We start from the raw sequence: 16,621 nt of genomic DNA, 5'->3' as shown, positions 1-16,621 counted from the left end.
GAGTTAGAGATGACACTTTAGAAATGACACCGACCTCTGCAGGTGCAGCCTCTTCCCCCTTTCCACCTCAGACCAAGTCTTTGTGCAGCCTGCATAGCTGTCATTAGCACAGAACATGAGTGGTATGGCTACCATAGGTCTCTGTCCTTGTCACAGTGTTCCAGTCTCTGCCAGAAGCAAGATGGGAATACTGGAAAGAGACAAAGTACCCCCTTTAGACCAGAAAGCTTTGCAATCCTCCCACCGACTGACTATCAGAAAGCCTGCGGTAGCCTTTGGCTCACCTATACTCTGAAGCCTTTCTGATTTTTCATTACATCGTGTGTGTGTGTGTGTGTGTGTGTGTGTGTGTGTGTGTGTACACAAGCATGCCATAACACACATAAGGTGGACAGGACAATTTGTAGAAATTAGTTCTCTTCTTCCAGCAGGTTGGTCCTAAGGCTCAAACTCAGTCAGGAATAGGGGCAAGTGTCTTAGCCTGCTAAGCCATCTCCTCTTTCTATCTAAAAGGTGTCGTGCTTTCCTTCTGTCTGGGTACTCCTTCCCTCCGCCCTTAGTCTGTTCATTTCTTAAGCCAGCACCATCCTACACATTGTAAATGTATCTGTGGAATATGGTGAAAAGAAAGGTTTAATCCCTGGAACCCCAGAGTTCTCTCTCCTGGAGATCCTGGTCTCACCCCTGTGCTGTCAGAGAGCTCCCCCAAAGGCAGGCATCCGGAATCTTCTCTCTAGATCTAGCATTAGTTTTCCCTACAGTTAATCTTGCCACAGGTTCCCCGTTTCCCCTCCTGGTCCACAGCACCAGACTTCCTGACCTCCACATTGCCAGTTTTGGATTCTTAGGTTTGCCAGTCCCAAAGTACACCTTGGTCACTCTAACACTGGACCCATAAACTGTCCACTGGCTTCTCCTCTTGGTTCTCTGACCCTGTATGGCACGGGAACCAGATTCTCCTAGATTTTTATCCTTTGAGTATGTAAGTAGCTATCTTACCTACAGTATAGGTGCAGTGTGACTCTTAAGATGGGGGAGTGGCCCGCAGGTTAGACGCATGACAACGTGTAAGACTGAGTCAAGAAGGAATCCTTAGCGATTGTTTTACCGTTGAGGGGATGAGGTGGACAATCTGGTCCCTGTCACAGTCAGCCACAGTCGCGCGCGCGCACCAACACCTCTTCCATTACCCCGATGTCCTTGAGATCTTCCTTCACACCAGCTCAGTGGCCCCTTCCCAGTGGAACTTGAGCTCTGAGCCCACTCTGGGCAGAATCGCAAGTGCATGGCAGCATCCGTGCCCCATTTACTACATCCTGCAGGTTGCCCTCGCGACCCAAGTTCCAGCGGGTCCAAAAATGCAGTGGAAGGGCAGAGTCAAAGTGCAGGACAGGGGCCGCTTGGTGGCCGAGGAGCCTCGGAGGACAGTCGCAGGCCTTCTGCTCCGCACGCTCCGCTGGCGGCACCGCACATAGCCGCGGTAGCGCTCCTCGGGAAGGGGTCGCTCACACCACCGAGGCGAGTCCGGACACCGAAGCCACCTTGTTGTCCTCGGCCCAGGGCTGCAAATTCTGCAGCGCGAAAAGCGAAGAGTTGTGCAGGCAGAGCGGGTCCGGGGGCAGCGGCGGCCGCAGCGGCCGGGGCAGTGCGTCCTGCTGCAGGTGCAACAGCAGGCGACCCGCACGGTGCCGCTCCGCCTCGCGCTCCTCAGCCGTCTGACGCCTGGGCGAGCGGAGAGCCGGGGTCAGAGTGGCGGAGAGCCCCTTCCCCGCCACTCGACCCGCCCGCGCCCCTCGCCTCACCGCCACTTGGTGCGTCGATTCTGGAACCAGGTCTTGACCTGCGCGTCGGTCATGCGCAGGGCCTTGGCCAGCGCCGCCCTCTCTGCCGAGGCCAGGTACTTCTGGCGCAGGAAGCGGCGCTCCAGCTCCAGCACCTGCGAGCGGGAAAAGGAGGTGCGCGGCTTCTTGCGCTTCGGGGGGGTCCGGTTTTGGTAGGGGTGGCCTATGCGACGTGTCCCAGAGAAGGGCGAGAGCGCAGCTATGGGGCGGAAGAGCAGGGCAAAGTTTGGGGGTGGTCCGAGGTGACACTAAGAAGAGAGCCCCTAGTCCTTACTGGGGCCCCCCCGCATCCACTGAGGCATCGGTTCAAGAAGGGACCTAGGAAGAATGGGGTCCCTCCCAAACTTCACTCTGTCCCTCCTTACAGTGGGCACGGTAGGACTGCAGAGGAAGGGCGCATGCACCCGACGACAGCAGCTCTCTCCTTACTTCCTCTCCTCTGTGGGACCGAGAAATGTGGGGTCGCGGAGGTTTCACGGGGATGAGCAGAGAGGGAGGGAGAAAGGGGTAAGAGAGTTGGGGCAGAAAGCTAAGAGCGAAGAAACGGGGTCTAAGAGGGAAGAACACCAAGGGGTTGGGCAATCTCACCCGTAAGCCTGTCCTTAGCAAAGCGGCGGCCGCTGTCCATCCAGGGGAAGGTGAGTCCCGCTAGGCCCCCGGCGCCGCCCAAACCCGAGGGTCCGGGCACCGCGGGGGCCGCTCCCGAGGGTGGCGGCACCGGCAACGGGCGGTGCGCGGGGACACGGATCACGCCGCCCGGGCCCACTCCCGAGCCTCTGGGCAACGGGGCCAATGAGCCGGCCGGAGCGTAGCCGGAGGCTCCGTGGAATCCACTCGAGAACGTTGCATTCTCCCCGTGGCTCTGGCCCGCCTGACCCTGGCCCAGACCGCCCCCCGGGGGTTCGGGACCGCTCAGGATCTGATCTATGCCGAAGCTGATGGGTTCGTGGTGCGGTAGGTGGTGCGGAGCCAACACCGCCGGCTCCATGGATCCAAAAGAGAGGACCCGGAGGCTAGATGGCTAGGAAGGGTGTCTCTGACGGCTGCGGGAGCCCGGCGGCGGCGCGCTCCGGCCAGCGGCTTCAGGGGCCGGCAGGGGTGGCCACAGCCGGGCGACGGGGCCCCCGGGACAGCAGCATCCCTGTGCACCGGGCGCAGCCGCGCGCGTGCCCGCCCCTCCCGGGCGTCAGCGAAGGGACTCGCATCCCGGAGGAGCGTGGCGGGCGGGGGTCTCGGGAGCGCAGGTGGACACTAGGCTACCCAGGCCGCTGCCCGAGTCCGGTGTGAAGAAGGGTGGCCAGCTCAGGCAGGGGCAGTGACTGACAGATCGGCCTCGGGTGGGCAGAAGGGGCTGGGGGAGGGCAGGGGCGGGGCCCTGTTGTTAAAGGGAAAGGGATGGTTGGATGTGCCAGGCGCAGGCAGGGCAGAGGAGGGCGCGGGTGTCAGGAAGGCGCGGTGCGCGGGAGGGGCCGCTGACTCAGCCGGGATGCTCGTGCGCCCGCATCCTCGCCGGCCTCCGCCTTCGGGCTGCCTCGACCTCGCGGGTTCCTCGGCTGGTGCTTCTGTCCCCAGCCCCCCCCCTTCGCCTCCCGATGGGTGCCGCTGGCCAGCTACTGGATTCGTTGTGGCCCCTACCCAAATGCCCTCTGAGACCAAATCTCGTTGTGGCTTCCTGGCTATGTAAGAAGCGGCTGGGGGACGGCGATCCGCGACCTGGAGTCCCAGGAAGAGGCCAGGTGTGGGAAGCAGACGGTGACAGGGCGTGTTTGGTGGGCTCGGGCAGGGAATGAACATCTGAACTTGGGGTTGTGGCACACCTCCTGGCTTTTCCTGTAGCCCTCCTCACCCTGGTTCTGGCCGGCCAGGAATCGGTGCCCTGTTTCTTTGAATTTCGATTTTCTGAAATTGCTGTAAATCGGACCCAGGTCTCAAATGGACCAACCCGGGCCCCCACCGCGGGATTCCACTCTATTTTGCATCTCGGAAATCTATCCTCACACACTCTCCTCCCTTCTCTTGGGGACTCGCTTAGGCCTTGGGAGGCTCCCCGCTCCGCACCCTACAGATAATTCTCCCCACCCAAGGCTCAGCCAAGCTTGCCAGCCAAGGAGAGTGGGGGGAAGGACGAAGCACTCGGTGACCTTGTGACCTCTGGGCGCGGACCCAAGAGCTGAGAGTGTGTGACCTCCGTGTCCCTCTCTTGGATGGGACCCCTGCCGGGCGGGCCCCTAAGCCGAAGACACGCCCCCGCCGCCACCCTGCCCGGTGCAGGCCGCCATAATCGGGTTAGCTGGGCCGGAATTACATTACCTTCCCCAGCCCGCCCCGGCCCTAGGGGGGGCCCTGGCGCCTCCGAGCCGGTGAGACTGGGCCCGGGGAGGGGGGCAGCGGGTGGGCACGGAGGAGCTGCTCAGCTTGCCTTGGATACATCCTGGCCAGAAGACCCCGCCCCGCTCTGCCAAGCCTGGACCCTCACCCCTGCCCACCTCAGAGCTCTGCTCCACCCTGCGGCTTTCCCGCGTGAAGCGAAGTGTCTAGCAAGTGTAAATCTCCCTATACTAGTTCTAGTTGTTTCTCCAGGATCCCCCAGGGAAAGGCGCCCCTCCTTTCTCCCAGCAGATGGGCTGGCAGCCTGGCGCCTGGGGCAGGGTGAAGGGGTCTTTTCTCTCCTGGGAACCAGGATATTTGGGCATCTGGACAGGAACATAAAAGTAGATAAAAGTGGGCCCTCCTTTCCAGTGTTCTCAGAAGCCTGCGAGGGGGAGGGAGTGGGCGACGGAGGATAGTGGTTCCGGACCCAGGAGGGCATCAGTACTGTGTGAGAGCCCTCTCCCACCTTGGCCACCTCTATCCTTTTCAGCTATTCCTCCCACCGCACTGGCCACAGAGGGTGCGCGGGACGGGGGCCGCAATTTGGCTTTGGTGCTTTTTATGTTTCCTAGAGAACACTATCACTTCTCCCACCTTCCACAGGACCCTCCCTGTTCTGAGCTGCAGAGGGAAGGTGCTCCTAACATGAAGCCCCAAGCAAAGCCTTCTGCTCCATGGGAGTCTAGGGACCTGGCCTAGAAAGGCAGTCTCCTGCAGGGGGACTGGCTTGCAGGTGTGCTCAGGAGGGTGAGCTTCAAGGAGGGAAGTACCTGTGTCTCTTACCAAACTGAATAAATCCTTCCGAACTCATCCAAGAGCGAGTCAGTGACGGAGAAACAGGCAAGGTGGTGAAGACCTGGCTTTCAACTTTTGAGGTCTGCGCAGGTGGCAATCACCCGTTGGTGACCTTTCGAGGACAATGGTCACAATTGGCAGTACACACACATCTGGGAGCTAATGAGGAAACCATCTAGTACCTGACTGTAGGGCCGAGGTCATCCAGTTTTGCCAGCCCCACCTAGGAGTTTCTCTTCTTGCCTCATCTCTGCTTGAATGGTTCCTTCTAGTTCAAGTTAAAGATGGAGGTTCTAGGTAAGTGCTTCTTCCTGTCCTTCCATGTGCATCTGTGACACACCCCCACATGTGTTTTTCTTTCCTTTCTCCCCTGCCCCTTCTTTTAATATTTGGGATTGCGTCTTGCTATGTAGTCCACAGTGGTCTTCAATTCTCCGTCCTCCTACTTTTCCTCTTGACCTCCCAGATCCTGAGTTTATAGGCCAGATCCTGAGTTATAGGCCTGTCCCATCGTACCGGTACATTTACCCCTGAGTTTCTGATTCGCTTGAAGAAGCTGAGTGCCCCACCTCGGCTCCTTCCCTTCCCCCTCTCCCTAGTGTTAGCTGTTCTTCAAGATGGTCCTAACTCTTTGCCACCACGTCTGTCATCAGCCCAGCTATATCAGAATTTTCTCATGTGGACAGTCTTTCCCTGACTTCTCAGGTGAATTTTTCATCTCCTCTTTCCCTTGTCATGCCCATGTTATGTCTACATTTCTTTCCTTCTCAGCTATCCTGTGTTAACCCAGAGGAGATTGGTTTTTCTACACCACTTCTTTTTTATTGCACGGTGTGGGGGGGTGGGGGGGGAGTGCAGGTTTCATTATGTAACCCTGGTTGGCCTGGAACTTATTCTGTAGACCAGACTGGCCTCAAACTCACAAGAATCCCCCTGCTTCTGCCTTCTGAGGAACACCTTGCAACCAATTATTTCTTAAATTTTTTTCTTAATTTTTTCTTTAAAAAATTAAGATTACATTTTTAGTTCTCTCTCTCTCTCTCTCTCTCTCTCTGTGTGTGTGTGTGTGTGTGTGTGTGTGTGTGTGTGTGTGTGTAGATATACCACAGTATGAATGTGGAGGTCAGAGGACTACCTCTGTTGTCCCCCACCATTTTGTGTGTGTGCGTGCGTGTGTGTGTGCATGCGTGTGTGTGTGTGCATGTGTGGTGTGTGTGTGCATGCATGTGTGTGCGCGCGTGTGTGTGCATGTGTGGTGTGGTGTGTTTGTGTGTGTATGTGCACGTGTGTGTGTGCGCAGATGTACCACAGTATGAGTGTGGAGGTCAGAGAACTACCTCTGTTGTCTCCCACCATGTGGGTCCCAGAGGTTAAACTCAGGTCATCAGGCTTAGAAGCAATCACCTTCACCTGCTGGACCATCTCATCAATCCTCGAGATGTCCTTTCCTTTAGCTTCGATTTCGGTTTCTTTCGCTTTTCATTTTTGGCTTTGTTTTGAGCACTGGGAATTGAGCCTAGGGCCCATGCATCTAGGCAAGTGCCCCACCTCTGAGCTGCCTCCCCCGCCCTGTTTTATTATGCTTCTCTCAAATTCTGTAACATGGACTTCCATTGTTACTGCATATGGCCATCCTCCGTTGGCTCTGCATCTGCTGCTGCAGAGAGGACTTCAGGGGACTGAATTTAGCTTTTATCTCTGTTCAGATTTCATCCATTCCAGTGGCCTCAATTCCCACACCACCCAGACAGCACTGCCATCTGCCACTTGAGCCTCATCTCTCCAGTCTCACTTCTGTCCTAGCTTTCTGGCCAACTCCACCCTTCTCTCTTGAAACCACCTTAAGTGCAACAGGCTGGAGGAAATGCTCACTCCTCAAGATGCTTATTCAGCCTTTTACTTACCCAGGCCTACCCAGTCAGGTCCCTAGCTGCTTCCTTCTGCCATACTTTCCTTTAAAATTTAACATGGAGCCTCCTCCTCCTTTGGACAGAGTCTTCTATAACTCAGGCCATGAATTTGCTATTGTAGCCACAGCTGGCTTTGAACTCTGATCTTCCTGCTTCTGGGTGCTAGGATTACAGGTGTGCTTCATTTCCAGTATAGTCTTTCCTTTCCATTGCTAAACCCTTACTCTAAGCTGTCACCATCACCTACATTCTTTCATTTGTTCATTCAGAATATTTCTAAAAGTTTTCTTTAAATTTTATAACCACGTGTGTTTGCCTCTTTGACTTTATATGCACTACAATATGCGCAGGAGCCCTTAGAGGCCAGGAGTTGGATCCCCTGAAACTAGAGCTACAGGTAGTTGTCTGCCATCTGCCTAATATGGGCGCTGGGAACTGAACTCATGTCCTCTGCAAGAGCAGTGAGTGCTCTTGACTGCTGAGCTGTCCCTCCAGCCATGCAGAATATTCTGACACCCACTATGTGCTCAGATCTGGAGCTATAGATATGAATAGCAGAGGGAAGGAGCTACTTAGCTCTGGAAACTTACATTCTAATACAAAAGGCAGATTAAAAACTAGAAAAATACTATAAACTAATAGTATATCTATATACTCTATAAGGCGATATAATAGAATACAGAGAAAGAGAGAGATGGTGGTGTGTGCCTATAATTCTAGCTACTTTAGGAGGCCGAAGCTGGAGGATCACAAATTTGAGGTCAGCTGGAATAATACCGTGAGCATTTCAGAAAGGAAGGAAGGAAGGAAGGAAGGAAGGAAGGAAGGAAGGAAGGAAGGAAGGAAGGATAAAATAAAAGAGAGGGGCTCAGGAAATAGCTCAGGCAATAAAGAACTTGCTATGCAGATGTTCAGATCTCAGTGGAGTCCCCAGCATCCCTGGGAAAAGCTGGTTGTGGGGGAGCACTGGGGAAGTAGTGACAGGAGTGTCACAGGCCTTGTTGGCCAGTCAGCGGAACCTCATTCTCAAGGATCCTCTCTCTCCTCAGGATCCTAAGGACACTGGAGTTTGTTCTCTGGCCTACACGTACACATGCATGCACATACATGTGTGCTCACTGTAGCGTGCACATGCACATATGCAAATTAAGTTACATTTTTAAAAGATCTCTTTGTTTAATGTATGGGTATACACGTTTGCCTGTGTAAGTTTATGTGTGCCGCATGTATGCAAGAGCCCATGGAGACCNCTTTTTTTTTTTTTTTTTTTGGTTTTTCGAGACAGGGAGCCTGTCTTGGAACTAGCTCTGTAGACCAGGCTGGCCTCGAACTCACAGAGATCCTCCTGCCTCTGCCTCCCTGCCTCCCGAGTGCTGGGATTAAAGGCGTGCGCCACCATCGTCCAGCTGATTGTGAACATCTTGACTTGGGAACTGAAACCCCAACCTGAGTCCTCTCAAAGAGCAGTAAACTCTTAACCACTGAGCCATCCTCAGGCCCATGCTTTTTTCTATCTGTCTGTCTATCTGTCTGTCTGTCTGCCTGTCTGTCTGTCTATCTGTCTGTCTGTCTGTCTATCTATCTATCTAAAGAAAAAGATCCTGCTGTGGTGGCACTTGCCTTTAATTCCAGCACTTGAAAGGCAGAGAAAGGCAAGTGGATCCCTGAGAGTTTAAAGCCAAGTTTGATCTATCTAGTAAGTTCCAGGCAGCCAGGGCTACATAGTGAGATCAACTCAAAAAAACAAAACAAAACAAATGCTAATAGTGCTAAAAGAAGAAGAAGAAGGAGGAGGAGGAGGAGGAGGAGGAGGAGGAGGAGGAGGAGGAGAAGAAGGAGAAGAAGAAGGAGAAGAAGAAAAGCAAGGACGTTAAGTGAATAGATTGTTTGTGCAGTGGGAACCCAGAAGCCTCAAAGAGACCTGAAAGAAGGAGGAAGCATGCATGGCCAGTGTGTCGAAGCAGACCCCATTTTAGTGTTTTTATGGAATAGACAGCGAGGAGATCAGTGTGGCTGGGGAAACCACACAAGGTGTTAGACTTCTATTCTGAAGGAAAAGGGAAACTATCAAGTTTGGGGCTTATTTGTGTTTCTGAAGTTTATGTGCATGAGGTTTTGCTTCCTGTATATATGTGCACCACAAACACGGTATAATGACCATGGAGGCCATGCTAGGGCATGGGACCTGCAGCTGGAGTGACAGATTGTTGTAAACCTTTTTGTGGGTGCTGGGAAGTGAACCCAAGTCCTCTGAAAGAGCAGTCAATACTCCTAACATCGGAGACATCTCTCCAGTCCCTAGGTTTGTTAAGTTGTGTGTGAGTGCATGTGTGTGTGTGTGTGTGTGTGTGTGTTCCTAAGGATGACCAAAGCCTGGGACAAGCACTCACTACAGAGCTGTAACCTCAGTGCTAAAATATCTTAAACAGAAAAAGGAAAGAACATAATCTAATTTTATTTATTTATTTATTTTGATTTTCTAGACAGCATTCTCCGTAGTTTTTGGATCCTGTCCTGTCCTGGAACTAGCTCTTCTAGACCAGGCTGGCCTTGAACTCACAGAGATCCGCCTGCCTCTGCCTCCCAGGTGCTGGGATTAAAGGCGTGGGCCACCACCGCCCAGCTGAACATAATCTATTTTTTTTATTTTAGTTTTCAGGTTTTTTTTTTTCCAGAGACTCTCTGTGTAGCTCTAGCTGGCCTCACTCTCAGAAATCCAACTGCCTCTGCCTTGAGCGCTGGAATTGAAGGTGTGTGCCACCACCCTTGGCTCCACAATCTGATTTTCTAAATTTTACAATTTACTTATTGCTTGCTTGTATTTGTTGTTGAGACAGTTTTATGTAGCTCCGAAATTACTGTGTAGCTTAGGAGGACCCTGAACTCCTGATTCCCCCTGCTTCTACTTCATAAGTGCTGGGATTACAGGCCTGTGCCTTAATTTTTTAAACAGTTCTATTGAGATCTAATTTACAATAAGCTGCAAGTTTTCAAAGTGTATATTCTGACTGGTCTCCACAGATGTAAATGCCCATTAAACTAACACCACAATCGAAATACGAAACATCCATCAGAAACGCTGTGTTCTGTCCAACCTATGATCAGAATCACTATTCCATGCTGTGGGAAGAAGGGACAGGAGCGGGAGCAGTGGTGGACAGGAAGAAAGTGGTTGAGACCTGCAAGACCTGAGTTGTGATGAGGGTGGCATGGACTAGGTAAACCATAGCTGTAATTAGTTGATTAACAAGTCATTGGTACTTCCTTGCTGTTTATGTACTCCATTCTGAAAAGAACACTTTATTCCATTCACGGGGTAACACACATGCACACACTCTCTCTCTCCTTTCTGTCAGGTACCTGTTGCCATCAGTCTAATCTCTCCAACCCTTTTAAGCCCCAGTGCTTCTGCTACCACTCCCAACCCGTACATTTGCTGTTATCTATCTATCCATCTATCCATTCATCCATCCATCCATCTACCTACCTATCTATCTATCTATCTATCTATCTATCTATCTATCTATCCATCCATCCATCCATCTATCTACCTACCTACCTATGTATCTATCTATCTATCCATCTATCTACCTACCTCCCTTTCTTTTTTTTTTTTTTTTTTTTTTTTTGAGACAGGGTTTCTCTGTGTAACAGTCTCGGTTGTCTTGGAACTCTCTCTCTCTTTGGTTTTTCGAGACTGGGTTTCTCCGATATCTCTCTCTTTGGTTTTTTGAGACTGGGTTTCTCCGTATCTTTGAAGCCTGTCCTGGAACTAGCTTTTGTAGACAAGGATGGCCTCAAACTAACAGAGATCCGCCTGCCTCTGCTTCCCAAGTACTGGGATTAAAGGCGTGCACCACTACCGCCCAGTACTTCTATTTTCTCGAACGGTCCCCTCCATGCTACCTTCCTTTCCTACTTCAATCACATTTATACCCCTCATCCATGTGTCAATCATTGCCTACACAGAGTTCCATCTTTTTCAGAAAGCATTTCAATGTTCCGGTGGTTATCTCCCCTCTGGCTCCAATCTCCAATTGTACTCGGTGCTAATAACGCTTCAGAGTAAATTTTTTATTTTTCAATTTCGCTCGCTATAAGAATGCAGTGATGACAGTGTACCTGCCCCGGGAGGCCCCCGGGGTCCTCACCCAATGGGGGCCTGGGCCTATGCTACTTCAGGCACTCGCTGCCCAAGTATCTTCGCTGTCAGTCTTCCCCTCCTCCTTCGGCATCTGCTCTGCATTAGTCTATCCCAGGCCTCCGCAGGCGCCGATGATTAAATCATCATCATTAACCAGGGCCTATTCCCCCCACCCCCGGCAGCAGCGAGAGAGTGGGGGGTAAGATCGCCACGTTCCCGGAGGGTCTCTCCCTCCCCACCCCACCCAAAGCACCCTCTCCAAGACTTCGCGAAGCCGGGAGAAACTCCCATGGTGGAGCGGGGAGAAGGCCCGCCACCCGGACGCAGTTCCGCAGCGCGGACGCCGCAGCAGCCGGTTAGGTAGGGTCGCACTGCAGGGTGAGGACCCGGGGTCCCAGGCGAGGTCGCGCCCCAGGACTCCCACTCTCCGGAGCAGCAGCGGGCGGCGATCTCACGGCCTCGGGGTCGGAGGGCACAGGCTATCTATCTATCACAAGCTCCTGAAGTTGGTCCAGAGATCGGGTGCGCGCCGTCGGAAGGACGCCCGTGGGAGCGTGCAATACCGGGACCCTACTCCACGACCCCCCCCCCACTCCCTAATGACCACGGGGAGGGGGGGCCAGCGGGCTCAGGTGAGCACACGGGGAAAGAGCGAAGGGGTGAGGGCGGGGTGTGCCGGAAGATTAGCCAATCCAGAGAATTTGAGGCCCTCGTTGCTATGAGACAAGTCCCGCCCCGCAGGCGGTACCGGAAGTGGCGGGCTGGGATCAGCCTTTAAGATGGCGTCTCCTCAGGGGGGCCAGATTGCGATCGCGATGAGGCTTCGGAACCAGCTCCAGTCAGTGTACAAGATGGACCCGCTACGGAACGAGGTGCAGGGGCGGCGGGGTGACTGCTGGGGTCCGTTAGCTGTGCGAACCCAAGCGGGCGAGAGGACGGGCGGTGGCGGGACAGGCGCCCAGTGCGCCTGCGCAGCAGTGGGGTTCGCGGTACGCACGCGCGATTCCTGCACGGTTGCCAAACGCTGGACTTGGACGCCTGCGCGTTTAGTGTCACTGACGGCGCTTGGTCTCCCTAGGGAAAGGAGGGTCGGGCGAGTCCGGGAGAAGAGAGCACCCGCTGTGCGCGGAGCCCTCTGCTGGGCGGAGGGGGAGCTCATTTTCCCCCATCCCCTTCCACGGCCTGAGTCCAGTGACAGGAACCGGAGCTGGGAAGTGCGGAGGTGAGGTGGGGTGGGTTTGCGAGACCAGTGAGGAGTGACTGGGGGTGTGTCCGCAGGAGGAGGTCCGGGTGAAGATCAAAGACCTGAATGAACACATCGTCTGCTGCCTGTGTGCGGGCTACTTCGTGGATGCCACCACCATCACAGAGTGTCTCCACACCTGTGAGTGTCCCGGATCCTGCCCTGTCCTCACCAAGGCTGGCTGCAAGCCTCTGTGCTCTCTGTCCCACTCGCCCTATGTGCCGGGGTCCCAAAGGGCCTGAGCGTCTGCGTTTCTCCTTACAGTCTGCAAAAGTTGTATTGTGAAGTACCTGCAGACCAGCAAGTACTGCCCCATGTGCAACATCAAGATCCACGAGACGCAGCCGCTGCTCAACCTCAAGCTGGATCGGGTCATGCAGGACATAGTCTATAAACTGGTACCAGGCTTGCAAGACAGTGAGTGGCCACCTTGTGTTCGTGGGGCCTCCTGACTCTCATGCTGGGTGGCAGCTTGATGTGAACAAGAGTCTTATTGGGAATCATCTAGATAAAGAGGTCAACAGCCAGGACAAAGAGAATTAACATGGCCGCCCTTCACCCCCTCCTAGGTGAAGAGAAACGGATTCGGGAATTCTATCAGTCCCGAGGCTTGGACAGAGTCACCCAGCCCAGTGGGGAAGGTATGTCCTTGGTGGTCATTTGGGGGAGAAGGGGAGGCAAATAAAGCTCTCAGGGTATTTCCCCTGCCCAGGATGGCTCTCTGGGGGAAGGGGGTGTGGAACCTGTACCAGCCTCCTCAATGTCTACTTTTTCTCAGAGCCAGCCCTGAGCAACCTTGGCCTCCCTTTCAGCAGTTTTGACCACTCTAAAGCCCACTATTACCGCTATGATGAACAGCTGAGCCTATGCCTGGAGCGGCTGAGGTGAGGGGCAGGTCAGAGGTTGCGTGAAATGATACTACTGGTGCCCCAGAATCGGCTAAGGGACTTACGGAAAGGCCAAGGGGTGAGGGAGTGTCTGTTCCCTTGAAGAGTGTGCTATGGATCTAGGTGGGAAGAGAGGAAAAATGGAATCCTCTAACTTGTTTCTGTTTCCGTCCAGTTCTGGCAAAGACAAGAATAAAAACGTCCTTCAGGTGAGAAAGGCTGAAGGGAGGGCCTCTTTGAAGGAGAGCCTCTCCCCACAGCCCTTCCTCACACACCTGTTCTCTTCCCCCTTCACTGTTCCTAGAACAAATATGTCCGATGCTCTGTTAGAGCTGAGGTACGCCATCTCCGAAGGGTTCTGTGTCACCGCCTAATGCTAAATCCACAACATGTAAGTACACCCGTGTTATAGGAAAGAACAAGAGGCTGAAAGGGAGGGACATGTCCGGTTTGGAGGCTTGTGTCTGGAAGGAAGCCGAGACAGGGAGATTACTTCAAGTTCAAGGTTAGCCTAGGCTATATAGTGAATTCCAGGCAAGTCTGGGCTCCAGAGTAAGGCCTTGTCTTCAGAAATAAATAAAAAAAAAAAAAAAAAAAAAAGTGGGAGGAGGCTCTGGTGAGACAGCTTAGCCTCTAAAGCTAAAGCGCTTGCCTTGCAAGCCAGAGTTCTGTCCCCAGACCTAAACCAAAACCAACCTAGTGAGGCAGTGCAAATTTATATTCCCAGTACTGGGGCTGGGACTAACCTTACCCTAATTGATGAGTTCCAGGGCAGTGAGAGAACTTGTCTCAGAAAAGAAACAAGATGGATGGAGCCTGAGGAACAACACCCAGAGCTGTTCTCTGGCCTCCACAGATATAAACACAGTGTACACAGGAACATAGATACATACATACATACACACACACACACACATACATACATACATACATACACACTCGGGGACAGTCCAGGGAACAGTCTCTGCCCAGTACTACCAAGGTCTCTTCCCTGCCCCATCTCCCCCTTAGGTACAGCTCCTTTTTGACAATGAGGTTCTCCCTGATCACATGACAATGAAGCAGCTGTGGCTGTCCCGCTGGTTTGGCAAGGTAAGCCCGGGGGCAATGGGTTGAGGACCCTGCAGGTGCTAACAGCCCACTCATTTTTTCTTTCCCTTCTTTCCGTAGCCATCTCCTTTGCTTTTACAATACAGTGTGAAAGAGAAGAGGAGGTAGGGGCCAGACTTGCTTCCACCCCCTCCCACCCCTCCCAGATATTTATGTGAAATTAACTGTGGCTTTATTTTTTGAAATAAAAGCTTTGAAAAAGCATTTTTCATCTTTCTTGGCTACTCACTGCACACTCAAGCTTTGGCCTGTGTTCTGGTTGCTCAGCAGTCTCCCTGGTATCTACCAGATGTCCTCAGGATGTCCTTTGTGACTTCTAGAAGGAGCTGGACAGAGGCCCGCGTGAACTGAAATCTGGCCTTTTGGGTGAGAGTAGGCCGTCTACATGGCAGCTCTTGCTGTCCTCGTGTGCTGCAGGATATGATAGCTGCCTCAGCGGAAATGTCACAAACGTGTCAAGAGAGGACAACCTGTGGCCCCTACAGGGCTGAAGAGGAGGAAAAGCAATATTTAAGGAAAAATCCAAATAATTGCATTTGGTTCTGTAGCCTGGGAACCAAAGTCAAGAGAGAAGACCCCACAGATGGCATCTAGTGGGGCAGTCTGAGCCTAGGACAGCTGTCTACAGAGGCAGCTAGCCTTGGGGAGGGGAGTCAGTGAAGCTGGGATGGGGAAGACACCAAGAGGAGCTTCACAGAAGAGGGGCATGGTCAGGCAAGGGCATATCTTGTCTCTAAAAGTCCACGGTACTTGATGAACTTTGGCAATAATCCCACAGTGTCCTGATTCTATGGATAGCTATGTGGAAGAGTCAAAGTATGTCCACACCCAAAAGAAAAAAAAAAAAAGCCAACAAGCATAGGTGGGGTACACCTACTCGGAGCACTCAGGAGGCAAAAGCAGGCAAATCTCTGAGTTTGAGCCCTCCCTAGTCTATGAGACATGTAGGGCTACTAAAAGAAACTGTGGCCGGGCGGTGGTGGCGCACTCCTTTAATCCCAGCACTCGGGAGGCAGAAGTAGGTGGATCTCTGTGAGTTCGAGGCCAGCCTGGTCTACAAGAGCTAGTTCCAGGACAGGAACCAAAAGCTATGGAGAAACCTTGTCTCGAAAATCCAAAAAAGAAAAACTGTGTTCAAAAACCAAAAAAACTAAAACAACAGAAACCAGGAAGTAAGAGGCCAAAGACACATCCAGGCCATTGTGAAGAAAACCTCAGACTGCTGCCCAGTCTGGGATGAGCTGCAGTGAGCAAACAGTGTCAGGTCTGGGGGTTCCTAAGTGTAAAGCCTAAATCTTGCTGGCTGAAGGCTGAGTCTGGAGCTCAAGCGGGTCTTGTATACAGCTGAGGTTAGAAGGCTGTCAGTCAATACATGCCGCCCTACGCTTGCATCTGGAACTTTCCCACTTTGCATTACGTTGTCTGGAAACCTTACCAAGTCCTTGGGACACATGGAGAATATAGGGCCAAAGCAAAAGTGTTGCAGAAGATGAGCTGGGCCAAGCAACTCTCACCTATAAATTCCAACACTGGGGAAGCTGAGGCAGGAGTATTTATTACCAGGAGTTCTAGGCTAGCCTGGATGGAGTACAAAGCCGTTTCCGATGAATCTGGGTGGGGAGGCATCCCCAAAGATTCCTGATCTGTGGCTCATTCCTATAAATCTGGGTATGTGTGGGGAGGGGTGGACAAGAGACTCACCTCCTCCAGAGACCCCTCCCCCATTCAAAACAGCTCTTCCCAGAAGCTGACCTCTACAGCAGGGCAAGTTGGGATAAATATCCCAATAGTGTTCCCCTATTACGTCTCAATCTAAAGTCTACAGCACACGCCTCGAGAGTTTATGCACCTCTTATGGAGGCACGGGCAAGGAGGAGCGCTGCTAAGCGCAGCAAACACTGCGGGAGTTAGACTGTGGTCTGTGTGTTGTCCCCCCAACCCCCGCCCGCATTCTTCCGGGGTGCTTGCTGTTGGATCTGGCAGCAGCTCAGCAGCAAAAAGAAATCTGAGGAATTGGGATTGAATATGATCAAAATACAAAGTATAAAATTTTCAAAGCAAAATTTTTTAAATAAAATGAAAAATGTCAGAAAGCAGCTTGTATCCTTGAAACCCCGTGCACCACCACCACTCCCGCGCGCTAAATAAATGCTTTTGTTTTATTTTAATTAAGTCGGGCCTGAAGACTATGGGTTCCCAGCTCAAGAATCCTGAGCTTCCATGCCTGGAGATGTGGTCTTTACTTTGAGGCTGGAGCAGCTGAAGGTGCTAAGGTTTAGATCTGGCTGGAACGACGGGGTCTGGTGGTTGCCGCGGTCTTC

General features: G+C 52.7%; 2 protein-coding genes across 5 annotated transcripts; one reads left to right on the top strand and one right to left on the bottom strand.

Annotated features, from left to right (window-relative positions):
* Positions 1-110: 110 nt before the first annotated feature.
* On the bottom strand, positions 111-3,163 carry Tlx2 (T cell leukemia homeobox 2). Its single transcript, XM_050164865.1, has 3 exons — positions 2,430-3,163; positions 1,803-2,040; positions 111-1,722 (listed from the first exon to the last, which is right to left on the bottom strand). Exons 1-3 carry the CDS (start codon positions 2,827-2,829, stop codon positions 1,506-1,508), a joined length of 855 nt encoding a protein of 284 aa, XP_050020822.1. The 5' UTR covers positions 2,830-3,163; the 3' UTR covers positions 111-1,505.
* A 7,381-nt stretch (positions 3,164-10,544) lies between these two features.
* On the top strand, positions 10,545-14,504 carry Pcgf1 (polycomb group ring finger 1). 4 transcript variants are annotated; one of them, XM_050164853.1, is made up of 11 exons: positions 10,545-11,420; positions 11,558-11,692; positions 11,855-11,932; positions 12,339-12,444; positions 12,568-12,720; positions 12,873-12,944; positions 13,082-13,187; positions 13,366-13,399; positions 13,495-13,581; positions 14,202-14,282; positions 14,361-14,504. In XM_050164853.1, the coding sequence occupies exons 2-11, from the start codon at positions 11,660-11,662 to the stop codon at positions 14,406-14,408; spliced, it is 798 nt and encodes a 265-aa protein (XP_050020810.1). In that variant the 5' UTR covers positions 10,545-11,420; positions 11,558-11,659; the 3' UTR covers positions 14,409-14,504. The 4 variants fall into 4 exon arrangements, with proteins under 4 accessions (XP_050020810.1, XP_050020807.1, XP_050020811.1 ...); XM_050164850.1 differs by having other exon boundaries at positions 10,545-11,692; XM_050164854.1 differs by having other exon boundaries at positions 10,545-11,692; positions 11,802-11,932.
* Positions 14,505-16,621: the final 2,117 nt, after the last annotated feature.

The sequence above is a fragment of the Alexandromys fortis genome, unplaced genomic scaffold (assembly GCF_014885135.2).
Source record: "Alexandromys fortis isolate MF-2015 unplaced genomic scaffold, M_Fortis_MF-2015_v1.1 scaffold_138, whole genome shotgun sequence".
In the NCBI taxonomy this organism is placed as follows: domain Eukaryota; kingdom Metazoa; phylum Chordata; class Mammalia; order Rodentia; family Cricetidae; genus Alexandromys; species Alexandromys fortis.
Note: the sequence above shows the minus strand (reverse complement) of the source record. Positions and strands in the feature narration are given on the sequence as shown.

Coding starts and splice junctions, on each gene's coding strand:
- Tlx2 (XM_050164865.1), bottom strand. CDS start 2,829: ATGGAGCCGGCGGTGTTGGCTCCGCACCACCTACCGCACCACGAACCC. Junction 2,041..2,429: donor TGCTAAGGACAGGCTTACGG/GTGAGATTGCCC, acceptor TCCGCCCCATAG/CTGCGCTCTCGCCCTTCTCT. Junction 1,723..1,802: donor AATCGACGCACCAAGTGGCG/GTGAGGCGAGGG, acceptor CCGCTCGCCCAG/GCGTCAGACGGCTGAGGAGC.
- Pcgf1 (XM_050164853.1), top strand. CDS start 11,660: ATGACCACGGGGAGGGGGGGCCAGCGGGCTCAG. Junction 12,945..13,081: donor CACCCAGCCCAGTGGGGAAG/GTATGTCCTTGG, acceptor ACTTTTTCTCAG/AGCCAGCCCTGAGCAACCTT. Junction 13,188..13,365: donor CTATGCCTGGAGCGGCTGAG/GTGAGGGGCAGG, acceptor GTTTCCGTCCAG/TTCTGGCAAAGACAAGAATA.